At 43.5% G+C, this 17096-nt stretch overlaps 1 protein-coding gene across 8 annotated transcripts in view; it reads left to right on the plus strand.

Annotated features, from left to right (window-relative positions):
• The window catches only part of nrxn2b (neurexin 2b), an 856499-nt gene that overhangs the window by 386173 nt on the left and 453230 nt on the right, over window positions 1-17096 (plus strand). For all 8 annotated transcript variants that reach the window (XM_056442212.1, XM_056442208.1, XM_056442207.1 and 5 more), the window contains exon 7: window positions 11213-11236. In XM_056442212.1, coding sequence (XP_056298187.1) covers window positions 11213-11236 — 24 coding nt within the window. The remainder of the gene's footprint in view (window positions 1-11212; window positions 11237-17096) is intronic.

The following is a 17096-nucleotide window of genomic DNA, read 5'->3' on the forward strand; positions in this document are numbered from 1 at the left end:
CAGAAGATAAAAAGCAGAACATAGAATATTTAAATGAACCAAACAGGAATGTTTTGAGATGGAGTTTAAATGATGCCCTTGAATCTGAAAACCTCCGGAGTGCATGGGGTGTGTGGACCGGACCCCGCGTGGCGCGGCTTACATGCTCCACACACTGTGAAGGTGCGTTCACACCAAAAGCAAAGCGATTGCTCGGTCACTTTCACCGATGAAGTTACTGTTACGTCTGAAAGAATTCCACTTCCAGCTACGAGAGCGGAACACGAGAGCTGATTGGCCCGAGTTGCGAGATGACCGCCTCAAAGTTGAAATATTTCAACTTCGGGCGAAAATTGGGCTGCTGAAAACGCGCCGCAGTAAACGCGTCGCCCCAAATGCCCCAAACATGCCGCTGTAAACGCGTTGCCCCAAACGCGCCGCCCGGGAAAATATTGCGTTTATCGCAGCCACACGCGTCTGTACGTTGACTTTTCATGGGATTCGGTCGCGCGAAAAAATAGTTTCGCTTTTGGTGTGAACGCACCTTTAGACGTAAACACAGCGGCTACACTCTGCTCCTCCAATCAGAGCTCACGCCGGATCCTCTGCTCCAAACAGGCCGGGGGCGGGGCCCCAGCGGAGGTTATCGCTGGTCTCCAGAAGCCTCCTCCACTATCTACGGCTGCATCAGTGAGCGTCAAAATAAGTAGCGCCTGTGAGCTCTCTCTCTCTCTCTCTCTGACCCTCCCTCCCCTTGCCGTCTTTTCTCCGACCCAAACCCAGGAATGTGTCGGCTTTGTGCGGGAATAAAATGAGGCAGACAGAATTAGGTGAGGTGGTAGTGACTCCACCAAAGAGAGAGAGAGAGGGGAGAGAAGCAGAGGGTTATGGGGGGGGGGGGGGGGGGGGGTGAGAAATGGGCCTAACAAATGATCACAGATTCAGAGCTCCCCTTGGTGGCATCCGGCAGTACTGCAGGTGTGTGTACGTGGGAAAGCGTGTGTGTTTGTGTGTGTGTGTGTTTGGCTAATCCCTGAAGAGTACAGTTGATAGGCAGGCAAGGACACTTCCCTTGACCTCTCATACGTGCTCCCCCCCACCCGCTCCACCCCATGCGCCGCACATATTGCTTGGCATAAAGAGCGAGGGATCCCCCCCTCACTCCCTCTGCTCCCCTTGACGTGATGATCTACCATCGTGGGCATCTTGTAGACTTCAGCACTGCCCTTTCTCACACACACATACACACACACACACCTACACACACACACACACACACACACACATACACACACACAGGCTGCAGACAGAAGAAGGGCAAAGACGAAAACCCTCTTGCCTGGGTATCTTGGGAAATTATACACACACACACACATATAATATATATATATATATATATATATATATATATATATACACGATATATTGCACCAAGATTGAAGACGTTGTGAAAATAGGTCAAGTATCAAGTGATTCTCTCTAGTCAGCATAATTCATCCATGCACAGAACTGCTCCTTCTCACCGGCATGCGAGTATTGATGTTATGATCTGTTTTAATACCTTGGACAGACCTTAAAGCGACAGCCGCCCCTTTTATTAGGCTCCTCCCCATTCCTGCCATGACAGCACCTCAAAGAGAGGAGCGAGTGCCGACCGGGTCGAGGCCGGCGGTCCGTCGCGGGGCCCTTGTCGAACGTCCGGTGGTTCGTGCGTTGCCTTTTCTTTTCAAACGATAGACTGCAGTGAGACGGGAGCGTCTGCTTTGCCTTTGAGCAAGGCAGTGGCAGCGTGTGTGATGGGCAGCACGCTTTCAAAGACGGGAACACAGTCAATCTACACGCTCACGTCTGGCGTGAGTAACTTTCCACGTTTACAAACACGGCAGGAATCCGTCGGTGCACTTAACAGACGCTCCGCTTCATCACAGGAAACACGGCGGGGACAGGAAGTGGGCGCCCGCATTTCTGTGTTTGTGTTTTGTTCGCGAGAAGAAGAAGAAGAAGTGAGTGAGTGAGTGAGCGAGCGGGCGCACCATAGAGAATGGGAAATGAAGTGCAGCGCTGTTCTCTGAGACTAAAGGAATATCAGAGCAGTGGGGGGGGGGGGGCAGTTTGTTCCCCACAAAGAAAGCAAGCTTTGCTTTTAATTCCCCAACGAGGCTTTACAACCAGACGAGGAGACACAGAACTGGGCCAGAGAGAGAGGAAAAGAGGGGGGGGGGGGATAGGAAGAGAGAGGAAGAGAGATGGAGAGAGAAAGAGCAAGAGACATCGAGAGTGAGAGAGAGAAAGAGTGAGAGATTGAGAGAAAGATTGAGAGAGCGAGAAAGAGAGAGGGGGAGAGAGCGAGAGAAAGTGACAGAGCGAGGGGGAGAGAGAGAGAGAGAGAGCGGGAGAGAGAGAGAGTGAGAGAGAGAGCGGGAGAGTGAGAGAGAGAGAGCGAGAGGGAGAGAGAGTAAGAAATACTTATAATTTTTTTTAATTTAAATAAAATAAATAAATAATAAATCAGAAAATAACAATAAAATATGTGAACCAAATAAGTGCATAACAGGATGACATCACTTAAAAGCTGTTCTCTAACGATGCGTCTTAAGAAGTGATTTAAAGGAGGTCTCTCCTCCCCTCCTCCCCTCCGGTGTTAGGGGCTCTATTCAGCCGCCGCCCCTCGTCTTCCTCACGTCTCATCCCGGGATTCCTGAGAGGGAACCAATCAATCCCTCGCCCTCTTTTCTCTCTCTCTCTTTTTCACTCAGTCTCTCTCTCTCTCTCGTCCATTCCAGCCGGCGACGTGTCACTAAGCAACGGTGTCCGCGGTGTCGTGGGGCGGCGGCGCTCCGGCGGCGGCGTTCAACCGTGCGATGTTATTGAGTCCTGATGGACTTGATCGAGTCATTTACTTAGAAACCGTCACGCTGAGTCGATCTAGTGAGACGACCTGATGAGGAACACTCGGGTGTTTCACCAGGGAACCTCCAGCCCACATGTTTACTATCATTACACCGTTATTCAACCAGCTGAAGCCCAGAGGGAGGTCAAACATCTCGTTTTGGAGGTTGACTGGGAAAAGAGAGGCAGCAACATCTGAAAAACACACACGGGACAATGGAGGGGCCATGTGGAACCCAAAATGGTTCTTCAGAGTGATGCCATAGAAGAACCATATCTGGTTCCACTAAGAACCTTTCAAACCAGGGAACCATGTCCTTAAAGAGTTCTTCAAAGAACCTATAATGGTGGCTTAAAGAACCTTCAAAACATGGTTCTTTAAGGGACCATATCTGGTTCCACAAAGAACCTTTTAAACCAGGAATCTTTAAATGACCCCCCCCCCCCCTCCCTCGGGCTGGAACACCGGCCACCATATTATTATTCTTTCCGAGGGGCGGGCGTTGCAACGAGAGTTTTTCCGTGCTTTTGAGAGAGGAAGAAAGAAAGAAAAAAGAAAAGCTCATTTGCCGCCACATTAGCAAACCCGCCCTCCATTCCCACACGCACTCGCCCATTAGCCTCATCTGATGCCGCGACACCCGCTCCGGCATCTTGTCGTTTAGTTCATCCCTCCTTCCGGGAGACCTGTGGTCGGATGTATGACGTCGTCATTAGCGCATTCAAACAGGTGATGCAACGTTATTGGTGAGAGAGAAAAGGGAATGAGGAAGAGATGATGGGAGGAGGAGACAACGTGCTGAACGCTCTTTGGCCGAGATGAAAGCATTTATTTATTTATTGTTAATAGTTTTATCTTGTTAACAAGTCCATACAAACTACACAAACACGTAGAGCTTGCTGTAGTTTCCTTAAAACATGCATATTCATCGTTCAGCTGCTTATAACTCTCACGGCCCAAATGTATGTTCAACAGATGGAAGAAAAGTTACTGATACAGTTGACCCCCCCCCCCCCCCCCACACACACACACACACACATTGTTTGTGAATAAGTGAATGAGTATGGACACATGATCAGCGTTACTGTAACTTATATTCAAAATCAACTTTATTGTACATGTTCCATTCATTAAACATGCAGAATATTTTAACTATGTTTGTCTAGTGATAACAAGTGATAAAGTGATGAGGTAATAAAGTTAACAACAACAACAACTAGGAACATTTAGACAACCTATACTTTATAAATTAAGAAGTATAAACAACTTTACAGCCAGTCAGCAAAGTGTAGCATTTCACGTATTCGTATAAAAGTGTAAAAGCGTGGGGAGAGATTTTCAATATTTATGGTTCACGGAAGTAACGGTTGAGGAAGAGAGGAGAGTATGATGAGGAAGAGAGGAGGATATGATGAGGAAGAGAGGAGAGTATGATGAGGAAGAGAGGAGAGTATGATGAGGAAGAGAGGAGGGTATGATGAGGAAGAGAGGAGGGTATGATGAGGAAGAGAGGAGAGTATGATGAGAATGATGAGGAAGAGAGAGAATGATGAGGAAGAGAGCATGATGAGAATGATGAGGAAGAGAGGAGAGAATGATGAGGAAGAGAGGAGAGCATGATGAGGAAGAGAGGAGGGTATGATGAAGAAGAGAGGAGAGTATGATGAGAATGATGAGGAAGAGAGAGTATGATGAGGTGATGAGGACGAGAGGAGAGTATGATGAGGAAGTGAGGAGAGTATGATGAGGTGATGAGGAAGAGAGGAGAGAATGATGAGGAAGAGAGGAGGGTATGATGAGGACGAGAGGAGAGAATGATGAGGAAGAGAGGAGGGTATGATGAGGAAGAGAGGAGAGAATGATGAGGAAGAGAGGAGGGTATGATGAGGAAGTGAGGAGAGCATGATGAGGTGATGAGGAAGAGAGGAGAGAATGATGAGGAAGAGAGGAGAGAATGATGAGGAAGAGAGGAGGGTATGATGAGGACGAGAGGAGTATGATGAGGTGATGAGGAAGAGAGGAGAGAATGATGAGGAAGAGAGGAGTGTATGATGAGGAAGTGAGGAGGGTATGATGAGGAAGTGAGGAGGGTATGATGAGGAAGCAAAGACAATGATGACCATCTGCACTGCGATACACAATATGTTCTTCACACACACACACACACACACCTATAGAAGCCCCCCCCCTCTCCCTCTCACACACACACACACACATCTCTCTCCGCCAGGAATTGCGTTGACATTTATATTTGTACCTGAAGCCTGTCGGCCAGTTTCCATTACCTGGAGCCAGAGAGAGAGAGAGAGAGACACAGAGAGAGAGAGGGAGAGAGAGAGGCAGATGGGGGAGAGCACACCGCGCACGAATGATTGGAATGAACGCAGGAACCGAATGCACCTGAATGCACCGCGTTGAATCGAGGCCCAGTTCACGGGGTAACACCGAATAACACCACGCGGTCATACGTGAACCCGGCGAGGCCCGCGGGGCGGACCCTGAAGCCCACACGGCCAGAACACAGGGATCTGGTACCGAGGTGACACACATTCAGACTGTGTGACAGACAGCGTCTCTATCCAGCAGCAACACCACAGCATCAGGTCTTCGTAAAGGCCCGGCTTGTAGAGGAGAAGGTCAGTCAGAGGTTCTGCAGTGATGGATCCATCTGGACTCACCATCCATCTGTTGTGGAATATGAATGTATTCAGCTCACCGGCCCGGTGGCCAGGGTTCTGGAGCGTCCAGTGAGATCAGAGACTCAACACGTCTAACGTCTGGCCGTCTGCAGGCCGGCGCTCAGAGCAACGGAGTTCTGTCGCGGTGTCAGGTCCAAACGTTCCTGCTTCTGCAGAAAAGCAACAGAAACTGAAGTTTAACTCATATTAAACAGAACATCCTGGATTTGTTTTAATCTGCGGTTCTGGTTCTTAATAGTGTGGTTCTGGTTCTTAATATTGAGGTTCTGGTTCTTAATATTGAGGTTCTGTTTCTTAATATTGTGGTTCTGTTTCTTAACATGCAGTTCTGGTTCTTAATATTGCGGTTCTGGTTCTTAATATGCGGTTCTGGTTCTAAATATTGCGGTTCTGGTTCTTAATATGCAGTTCTGGTACTGAATATTGAGGTTCTGGTTCTTAATATTGAGGTTCTGTTTCTTAATATTGTGGTTCTGGTTCTTAATATGCGGTTCTGGTTCTTAATATTGTGGTTCTGGTTCTTAATATTGCGGTTCTGGTTCTTAATATTGTGGTTCTGTTTCTTAATATTGCGGTTCTGGTTCTTAATATGCGGTTCTGGTTCTTAATATTGTGGTTCTGGTTCTTAACATGCAGTTCTGGTTCTTAATATTGCGGTTCTGGTTCTTAATATGCGGTTCTGGTTCTAAATATTGTGGTTCTGGTTCTAAATATTGTGTTTCTGGTTCTTAATATTGCGGTTCTGGTTCTTAATATTGCGGTTCTGGTTCTAAATATTGTGGTTGAAAAAATAGTTTACCCTTCAACTCTCTTGCCAAACACACCTGGCTGTACTCAGGTGACGGCGACATATACAGGACTGTCTCAGAAAATTAGAATATTGTGATGAAGTTCTTTATTTTCTGTAATGCAATTAAAAAAACAAAAATGTCATGCATTCTGGATTCATTACAAATCAACTGAAATATTGCAAGCCTTTTATTCTTTTAATATTTAATATTTTTTTAATTGCATTACAGAAAATAAAGAACTTTATCACAATATTCTAATTTTCTGAGACAGTCCTGTATAGTTAACGCCCCCTGAGGTCATCATTGCATCATCATCATCATGTACCTACCTGGAGGAGGTACGGATGAACTCAAACCCGTGTCATGGCTCCGACAACACTCGCCTGATGGTGAATGACATGCCCAATGTTTAATACCCGCCCCTTTTCTTAGCCCCGCCCCCCATGAGACAGACGTGTGACTGGGCCTGTGGTTGTTCACCCGACTGGGAGCCGTGTCCTCCATCGGAACTCGCTGCATTAGTCTTCCCCTCACGGGTCAATTACAGAGAAGGGGAAGTGCTGTCACAGCAGGGGGCCCCAGAGCATGCTGGGTAGAGAGTTGAAACAAGCCGGGTTCATGGAAACTGGGAATTTAGATAGTCAAATTAGGAGCTAGTCTATTTTTTGTTGTTGCTCTTCCTCCTTTATGTGCTGGAGTTTGCATCTCTCGGTCCATTGCCTGGGTCATTTAATTACAAAAATAAACCAAAGTTACATTTTCTGCACAATTGATCCTGACGACAAAGCGCCAGTTCAGCAGTTTCCTCCCAGTATGTGACGGCTCCGCCTCGAGATCCTCTCCACACTTCCGGTTGGCTCAGTTTGTTTCACTTGCTTCTCGTCTCCTTCATTCCTCTTGGGAAGTCGGTCTTCATTAGCCTGCAATGCATTGACCTTGGGGACTTAAAGGGAGACTTTTTAACCTAAGGACAACATATGTAGCGATCCACAAACAAATACATAAAAGTCCACATAGAAATGCAGAAATATATTTGTGATTTTTCTTTTAAATTGATATAAACCATGATTTATTTTATGTGTGCATTGGAATGTATTTGTAAATCCTTCTGTGTGCATTTGCAAATCTAATACATTTATAATTCTAATATATCTGTAAATCTACATTTGTAAATCTAATATATTTGTAAATATTATACATTTGTAAATCTAATATATTTGTAAATCTAATAAATTTTTTAATTGTTCTGTGCACATTTGTGAATCTGTGTTTTTGCATTTGTGAGTCTCTCTGTGTGAATTTGCAATTATTGAGACTGATCTGACCCGAACTACTGGACTCATTTGAAAACTATCATCCTCAAGAGTCACTAAGACGCGAAAACACGAGACCTGACAGAGAGCAGGAGAATAAATAAAAAATGCATCTGCGTCTTACTCGAGGATTACGCTGATACCAAGCATCCACGTCTCCAAAATATAATCTCCCTCTTTTATTTCCATCCCCCAGCTTTGCACACGCCAACTTCACTTTTATCGTGTTAATTTCAAAAGATCATCAGTAATTTTCTGAGGGATGTATCCACCAGGGCCACTCCTTCAAAGAGCGGAGATCCAGACATCATCAAACGCCTGTGAGGGATCTGAAACTTTCTGAATTCAAAATGTTACTCTTCAAAGTGTCTCATTTATCCCCCCCCCCCCCCCCCCGCCCTATGCTGAATCAGACACCGCCTGTCAATGGGCGTAGAAAAGCCCACAGTCACTGTCATCTTTTGTAAGAGTGCATTTGTCTCACTTCCAGGATCCCCGTCTATCCATCACATCCACTCTGTGAAGTGTCAGCTGTTGTTTCTGTTAAAACTCCGAGACACGGAAAAGCAGCGTGGGGTGGCCATACGAATCCACATCGACTTCCGGATACCCTTCACTTCCTCCAGTGAATGGATTAGGAGGAGTCATTAGCCCGATCAGGGTGGGGGAGATGGCGGGGGGGGGGGGGGGGCATGTCCAGAGGAGTTGAATGAGGCACAGGGTAGGGGTAGAACATATATCAGTGTGGATTTACCAGGAAAAATGTGTTTTAATGGTCCTAATCAACAAAGGTAAGAAGAATTTGATGATTCTAAAAGTATAAAAATATTTATGTTTCTGTGTTCTTTGGCTCATATCTGGCTGATGCTTTGGTGTAGAGGAATTTGGAAGACATGTGTGGTCGTGCTTATTACTATCAGGCTTTGTCTGATAGCGCCCAGCGACCTACTGTACACACTACAGGCACAGATGTGTGGCGACATCACGGTGATGGTTTCTCTCTGGGCATATGTCGCTTTATTGCTATTTGTAAGAGCCAAATGCATGATTTCATTTGTTATAATACTTTAGTTTAAAAAGATTTTAAAAGGCAACTAAAGATAAATCTTTTTCATTATGATTTGAAAGAATGTTTAGGTCAACATATATAATTTAGTAGTGTATTTAAAAGCTGAATAATTTGTCAGAATGTAAGCTTCCAATCCGTCAGTATAACACCTGCGTGTTGGACTGTCAGTCGCGTTTGAGCTCAGAGTTGTTGGAAGCGACATAGTTTATTGACCGTGTGAACATTACGTTTTTTAGTAAACATCATTTTGTATGAAAGAACTACTTGTCTCACTCGCGTGTCAATTAATAGCTTTTTAAGACTGATCTCAAAAGTGTGGTACAGAAGACCCAGAACTAGACGGAGTGCCACTCCACTCTTGTATTCAAACAGCGACATGAATAGAGCTTAAAAATAAAATTATATCTGTTTTAAAAGCCTTGATATCCCCAATAAATGGATACGTGGTCTGCATGGATTCAGCACGACTACCGCTGTCAGAAACGGTCGCCCTGCAGTAGCAGGCGTTTTTACCTCTCAGATAGAGATACAAGATGTCCTCTAGATGTTCCCTCTGTCCTGAGGGGGAAACTCTAGGCGGATCTTACTGACCCTCTCACTGCCGCTACACGGAAAAACGGACTCCCTTCCAACACTCAGTAGCGTGGGGCTAACCAGACTTGAGAGGCTACAGTCAGGCTCTCCGTCTCTCATTAAGACTCTAGTTACGTACATGATGACTCAACACATTGGTGGAGTTGACAGTGAAGCTCTTCATCGGTCTGCCCGTCAGCTCAGCTGTGATTGGCTCATTAATCGACCAAGAAAAACATCCAAAACAATCCCGACCTGAAGAATGGGATGCCGAGCTGGCCACCTTATGTGGGTGTACCTTGTGGGATGTAAAGAAAGTAGCACTTTAGTAGCACTTAAATATCACTTACTTATAGCACTTTGTAGAATAATACAATAGAATCAAAGCAACCGATAGAAACTCCTCTCACACTTGCCGACCTGCAGCTTCAGAAAAATATCACGAGATAGAAGGTTTTTGCTTTGGCTTCTGCAGAGTGACAAAAAATAAAACAATTAAATGACCATGTATTTCAAATGAAAAAACTGCATTCATTTCAAACTGTAGAAACGGTTATTAAAATAGCCAATTTGCATTTCGGGACGCCAAGAGAAAGGCATACTTTCATCAGATCAATGTCTAAATGGGCGTAGAAACAATTCATTTCATTTACTTTTTTAAATTCTTGTTGTTCTCAGTTTGTACTGGCGGTTGAATGCACTTATCACATGTCGCTTTGGATAAAATCGTCAGCTAAATGACACGTAATGTAACGTTGGGCCCAGTTCCATTTTTCATCCCACCTCATAATTTACAGGTGACGGGTTGGAGACGTGTCACATGGTTCCTTATCTACTGACATGGTCTAGTTTGCTTGCTTTTCTCTCCCTAGGGACACGGGCATTGGGAAATGACTTGAGCGACAAATGGACCATTGCTTTCTCTCTCTCTCTCTCTCTCTCTCCCTCCCTCTCCCTCTCTCAGGATGCTGCAGGTACCGGTACCCTCAGTGAGATCCCTGTCTCTTTCTCTTTGCCCTTCTCTATCCTCTCTCTTCTCATGCTGACCAATATGCAAAATCAATTCTGTTTTCCCTCAATGGCTGAAAATGTTTGGTTTTTTTCCACAATTGTCCATTTTTAAATTGCAATAATTGATTTTTCCCCCTCTGCATGTATTACATTTAGCCCCCTTAATGACTACTAGGGGACATGTTGCTTAGAGAATTGCACCTTTTCACGTCATCAAGACACGATTGGCCTCGCCCAGTACTAAATGGACTCCATCCCACCGCCAGATGAGCCCACTGATCCGATTAGGCCGTCAGAGTGAACACTGGTGGACGTTTCCCTCTCCCCTTTCCCCCCCCCCCCCCCAAAACCAACATACCCATCACCACGAGCCAAATCCCCTCTGTGGACGTTGATTTGCTAACTCTTGTGTCTTTTTACTAACAAGCTTCAGAATTCTTCCAATTTGATTATTTTCATTGGTGAATTTTTTCTTTTCTCCTTATACCTTTTATAATTTATACGACTAACACTGTGTCATTCACGGAATGTGAACCATCTGTTGTTTTCTCTACTTAACTTGTGACTTACACACTAACAAATGTATTGGTATCCTTTTATTCCTTTTTCTTTTCATTTCTATATGACCCTTTTTAAAACAAAAATAAATATACAATTGCTTTCTTTATTTCTTTATTTGGATGTTTTACCATATAAACAATAGGACAATTATATATTATTTTTTAAATTATATTTTAACATTAGATTAATTTTTGTTATTGAAAGCTGGTTTTGCAAAAGGCACTTTTTTTTCTTTGCCACTTTTTTGGGGTAGAGGTGTGTTTTCTTGAGTTTAAGGTTTGTCATTATTTATTTTTTCTTTCTCCTTCCCCTGTTGTCTCCTGAAGCACGCAGGCATTGGACACGCTATGGTAAACAAACTGCATTATATGGTAGATATCATTCTAAATGTCTTATACTTTGGTTTGCCCTGGGTTTTCCGTTACCTCTTTCTATTCTGTTTGGTTTACTGAAAGTACAAACCACCATCAACTCCAAGGTAGCTCAAAAACTCCACTTCTCTGTTTTTTCTTTTAGCCCTCTCTATATATATGTACTTGTTTTTTTATTACCATCCAATCCACACCCCCCCCTTCCTGAAAATAAGTATCTCGTTCATCCAAAGAGGTCTGCCCAAAAAAGATATAGAAATTACGCAAAATTTAATTTAATTTGTTCCCTTTTTTTATAATGTTCAGCCCCCTTTTATTTTATTTTTTACTTCAAACATCATATGAAGAAATAAAGAATCATGATGCAAGATATTTTCTCAATTAAATACAGTTTGAATAAATACCTTTTATTTATTTTTGTTAATCCCCATTTCCTCCTGATTCCTTTTTCCTTATAAAAGAACCCTATGAAGTGATCGCACACCTCAGATTTCTCAAGCACACAGGTGGCTTCCTAGAGCAATTCCAGTGAGATCAAGTAACACAAAATAAATCAGTAAATCAACATGTGAGGGATTTGACTGATAAAACCATCTTGCCCCGTTGGACCATGTTGGACCTGCTCAGCCTTTTATTTATTTTCATATATATATATATATATATATATATATATATACTGTATATATGTTATATAGTGTGACGCGTTATCTCAGATTGCCATCCTGTAGTTTATGGACTCATGAAGAGTATTTACAACTCTTGTTTTAATGGCCGAAGCCCTCACTGTAAAGTAGGCCTCAAATGAGGGTCTGATCCCATTAGTGGCCTCAGGCTTGATTCATGATGAAGACGGGGGCCGTTCCCAGACCGGCACCTGAACACACTCTCCCCGCGCTCTCAGTCGGTCATGTGTCCGCTTAATAAAGTGCTTTAATGTGGCATTAGTCCCCTGATCTCGGTGTGCAGCAAATCAGACCCGGGGAGCACCGATGAAAAGCTCATGATTGGAAATATAAAGGCGATTGGGCTTTTATGAAGCTGCTGATTGGGGACATTGCGGACTAGTAGAAATTGAAGAATCTTTGACTCAGAGTTCGGTGGCATCTGGTTTTAGTAGCTGTGATGTGTGTTACTTGCTTTCACTTGACTTTTTTAATCATTGAATGCAGCGTTCTGGCCATTGACGCGGACCATAATGGGAGCTGTGTGGGAACATCTGAACAGTGTGCGATCGACACCTCATTAACACTAACACTAACTTATATTTATTATTCTTTACTGGCCTCTCAACTTGCATGAAGAGACTTGAACACCCCTTCCGGATCTTATTTTTTAATTTTTTAATGTTTTATTTTTTATATATAGATTCAGAATATATGTATATGTATATATCATGGCTAACATATATACATACATATATCAATTGTCCGAATTTAATCAATACGGCCATGAAACATGTTAGCCACACCCTCTTGCTGTTTTATTTTTTTATTTTCACTTTTTTTTTTTACCCCGATAAGTTTAACTTCAAAAATTAACTTACTAAAATGAATAACGACCTCACACCTTATCCTTCTGAAACCCCCCCAAAAAAAGGGAAAAAAGAGGGGAGAGAGACTTTCATTTTCTTGGTGAATAGACGAAAATCTGGCCAATCTGTATCTGACTCATTCGGTCTCGAATCTGACTCAAGCCACGAGACTATTTTTTAAACTCGCATCCGAAATCCTGTGGCGAAAGTTCACGTTGAGGCATGACGGGAAGCGCCGATATGTCAGAGGACGGATTTATTTTGAATGTCCAATAAGCGTGGAGGTCATGGATAGTGACGATTCGACATCTTGGGATGCTAATGGTTCTATTCGCCAAGACAGTGACGTTCTCTCGCCCCCTCTCAATTTTCCCTCTCATTTTCGTTGATTTCATCTGTGATTGGTACCATCGGTCCCGTCCCGTCCCTCCTCCTCCACCTCCACCTCCGACACTGACGGTGTCCCCGCACCCTGTCTGCATGCCTCTCTCCTGGACGTCTTCCCATCGGCACACTCCCGGGGTGTAAATGCTGCTCAAGCCCGGCGTGTCAGTGTCTCGATGGGTCCTTTCTGTTGCATTCTCGTCTTTCAACCTTAACATTAGAAGCTCTCCTCCTTTCCCCCATTTGTCTGGTTTTCGTGGTGCCCTGCAATTACATCCATCACCCCCCCCCCCCCTCTCCCACTACTTTCCCATCGTGCCGCATCTTGTCACAGATGCTTTTTTCTTTCTTTCTTCATCTAATAGTTGGTCTGTGTGTGTCGTGTCTGATGGATCCCCACCAACCCCTTCCACTCCATCTCCAATCTTCATTCTTCCTGTCATCCTTTTTCCATTTTAAGTGCATGGCTTGTGTATGTGTGTGTGTGTCACCCTGTTAGCTTGGATGGATTCATTTTGTTTCCTCTTAAGTAAAACAAAACTCTCGCACATGAAATAACTCATTCAGTCCATATTTCGGACCTGGTTTGAGCAATCAGAACTTTTGAAAGAATCCTCACCTAACGTATCACTAAAATGTACTAAAACAGTGTTACTAATCTACTGTTTGAATCAAACCTTTGTTGTAACTGTACTAACAACCATTTTTGTGTCTGACTTTCCCTTACTTACAAAAATACTAACCGATTTTGTTCACCCTCCAACCCTTTTAACTCCTTTCGGCAAACACCAACAAAGACAGACCCCTCCCCACCTTCCTTTCCCCATCCCCTTGACAACCGTTGCGAAAACAGCGCTCGCCCCCTGGCCTCTCAACCCTCCTCTCATTTACTAACCTTGATATGTTCGAATCGACATATTTAGTGTTGAAATACTAAAATCACTCCCGGCTAATACCCGTTGACAAGCTGCCAGACACCTACCGAAGTCCGCCTGCCGGATGGGAACGACTTCTTTTGCCTTTCTCTCTTGAAACATTCCTCCTTCCTGCAAGCTCTGGCTTTTGACCCGAGCCAACGGGTGTGATGTGCGGTGATACGTTTTTCTTACCGCGAAGCCTTCAACTGTATTACGCAACCGCTGTTATACAAAATGTGACACGTTCTGTCTCCCTGCAAAAAGACCAAGTGTAGTGGCAGCCAGGGTAAGTGATCCAAGGTAAGATGCTGGTGAGTACATGAAGGTACTGACAGGTACATGAAGGTACCTGGTCAATGACTAAGACACTAGAACTGGACGCTTCAACGGAACCTTTATTCTTGGATAGAAAATGAGAGCTAGAGAGTCACACAAAGCTACTTTTTAATTGTCCGTGTTGAAGTCCTGATAATAACACAGCTTCTGATAGCATAACATATTCTTTGTGTTGCCTTTAAGGCTTTTTTATTTTTGTTTATTGTTGTATTCATTTCAAGACATAATTAATATCAATATGATGAATCTGCTTCCGGTTAAATCACTTTGGGTTACACTACTTCCGGATTGGCCACTTCCTGTTTGGTATCTTCCTTTTTGTTGACTTCCTGTTTCATCACTTCAGGTTCTGGCTATTCCGGTTAAATAATGTCCAGTTCTAGCACTGTCTTTCATACAGGGGAGTAGTCCATCTTCACCAGTAACCCTTTCGAATAACTCATTAGTAAATGATGAATAAATAGTAACAAATCATGAGTAATACTATAACTTGTTATCTTAAAGAGACATCATAATTGTATTGTTGTTTTATTAGTACATTATTTATTAATGGTTTTGTTATCACACTAACTTATTAATAACACTTATCAATGTGTTACAAATATCTGATCCATAATGTTGATATGTTTTAGGAATATTTTATTTCAGGTTTACACATTTACACATTATAATACATACATTAGGAAATAAAAACTCATGAGTGCAACAATAAACTGCCAATGTAACAACATAAAATAATAATAATAATCCATTTAATTTATATGGCGATTTTTAAGGTACTCAATTCAGGGTTAAGTGTGTTGCTCAAGAACATATTGACGAGGGCAGGGATTGAACCGCCAACCCCCTGATTGAAATATGGACCTGCTAACCACTGTCGCCCCACTATAAATGTAATAATAAATAAATAGTATTGTGTCTTCATTGTTTAATAGTTAAATAACTATTGTGCAATACATTAATAATTAAAAGTAAATATTGATGGTTATTCTAAAGGGTTTCAGGTTACTCACTCTTCCTCATGTCTTATTTTATTGTATTGTATGTAAGCTACCAGTCTCCTAAAGATGAAAAAGATAAGATAAAGCAAGATAAGGAGCAGTGTGTTGATCATTGGACGTCAGACGTGAGGATCCATCTCTGAACTCACAGCATGACAATGCAACAGGATGTGGTGAGTCCCATCGTTTCATGTGTGCTGGTATTGCCTCCCAGCTGGAGTCATGTTCACCTGCATTACTTTGATGAAAAGGGGGGGGGGGGGATCTACTTGTCGGAGCGTTTAGTTGCCTGCGGTCCTGGGGTCCAGATACGGTCGGCGAGGCGGTAACACTCCCGGCTGACCGGCGGATCACACCAGGAGAAACATTGTAGTTCGCCGTGTGAAACCCCATCACAAAAGCTTTGATATTCAGACGGTAGACGGCGGTTCAAGAGGAACACGGAGAAGAAGAAAAAAAAGGGATTGATTGCATCGACGGGGGGTTGAAATCAAAACAGAGACGTTTCCCTCTACCACAGGACCACGGGGGCATGTGAGTGGGCGAAAATGCGATGCTCCCCATGCTCTGGATTAAGAGCTCAGTCAATCCCCTCACAGCACATTCAGCTGTAAGCAGCCCCAGTCTGTGTTCTCTATTAATATCTGGGGCACACAGTTCAGCTCTGTTTGGTTTCCTGTGTGCACTGGGCTAAAGGAGTATTTGAAGAGCAGCTGGGCAAAATCCAAGGGATCCAATGGAAGGAGCAAGTGGGCTTAATGGGTGTTGTCTAACTTAGAAAGTCCTATTTTTAGCCTATTTTAGGTACCAATGAAAGGAGGATGAAGGCCAGATTTTTAGATTTGCTTCTTTTCTTTGTGGTGGGTTTTATTGTTTTCAATAAATCCAGCCGAGTGATCTTCTCACTGGATAATGGCCATACATAGACGCTGTAAATATGTGAATTGCTTATTGCTTTGCATTCATCTGTCACACAAGTAAAAACAAAAAGGAAACTGTGGATCACACAATCATTAATTATTATTTTCCGACCATGTCGCCGCCTCCGCTCGGATCCGTTTGAGACACTTTTCACGTCAAAATGAATCACGTTTGTTTTCATCGAGTAAATAATGCTGTGCGACACCATTTCACTGTTTAATGAGTGCTTTTTGGTTCTGTCACTGCATTTACTCTGAACGCATTCACAACCAAGGGATGGCAGCGCCACGGACGCTATTTATTTTTAGTGACCCGGTTCCAACGCCTGCCGCGTCTTATGGACAAGTAAAATATCCACAATTACATAATTTGTTTAGAGATACGACATTCAAGACAGTGGAGACAAACATCCAATATCTCCCGTGGAATCCTAACATTTGACCCCCCATCCCCCCTTCATTTAAATAAGAATGTCTGTAATTTGCATGGTTTTGAGATAGCAATGCATTTCCTCCGAAATTCGGAGCGTCGGGGTCTTTCCTGCAGCAACCTATGACATCATCACCCTTGTCTTCTCTGGCCGGTAATACTTCGATCAGGAGAGACTTATTCCAAATCAACACTAAACTTGAATACGACGGGAACAAAAATCTAATTGTGCATAGTCTTTTTGGCGATCGGACTCTCCTGAACCGGGATAAACAATGGGCGGTGACGCGGAGTTCTGATCCGATAGAATCCCCCCTGGA

This window comes from Pseudoliparis swirei, chromosome 21 (assembly GCF_029220125.1).
Source record: "Pseudoliparis swirei isolate HS2019 ecotype Mariana Trench chromosome 21, NWPU_hadal_v1, whole genome shotgun sequence".
In the NCBI taxonomy this organism is placed as follows: domain Eukaryota; kingdom Metazoa; phylum Chordata; class Actinopteri; order Perciformes; family Liparidae; genus Pseudoliparis; species Pseudoliparis swirei.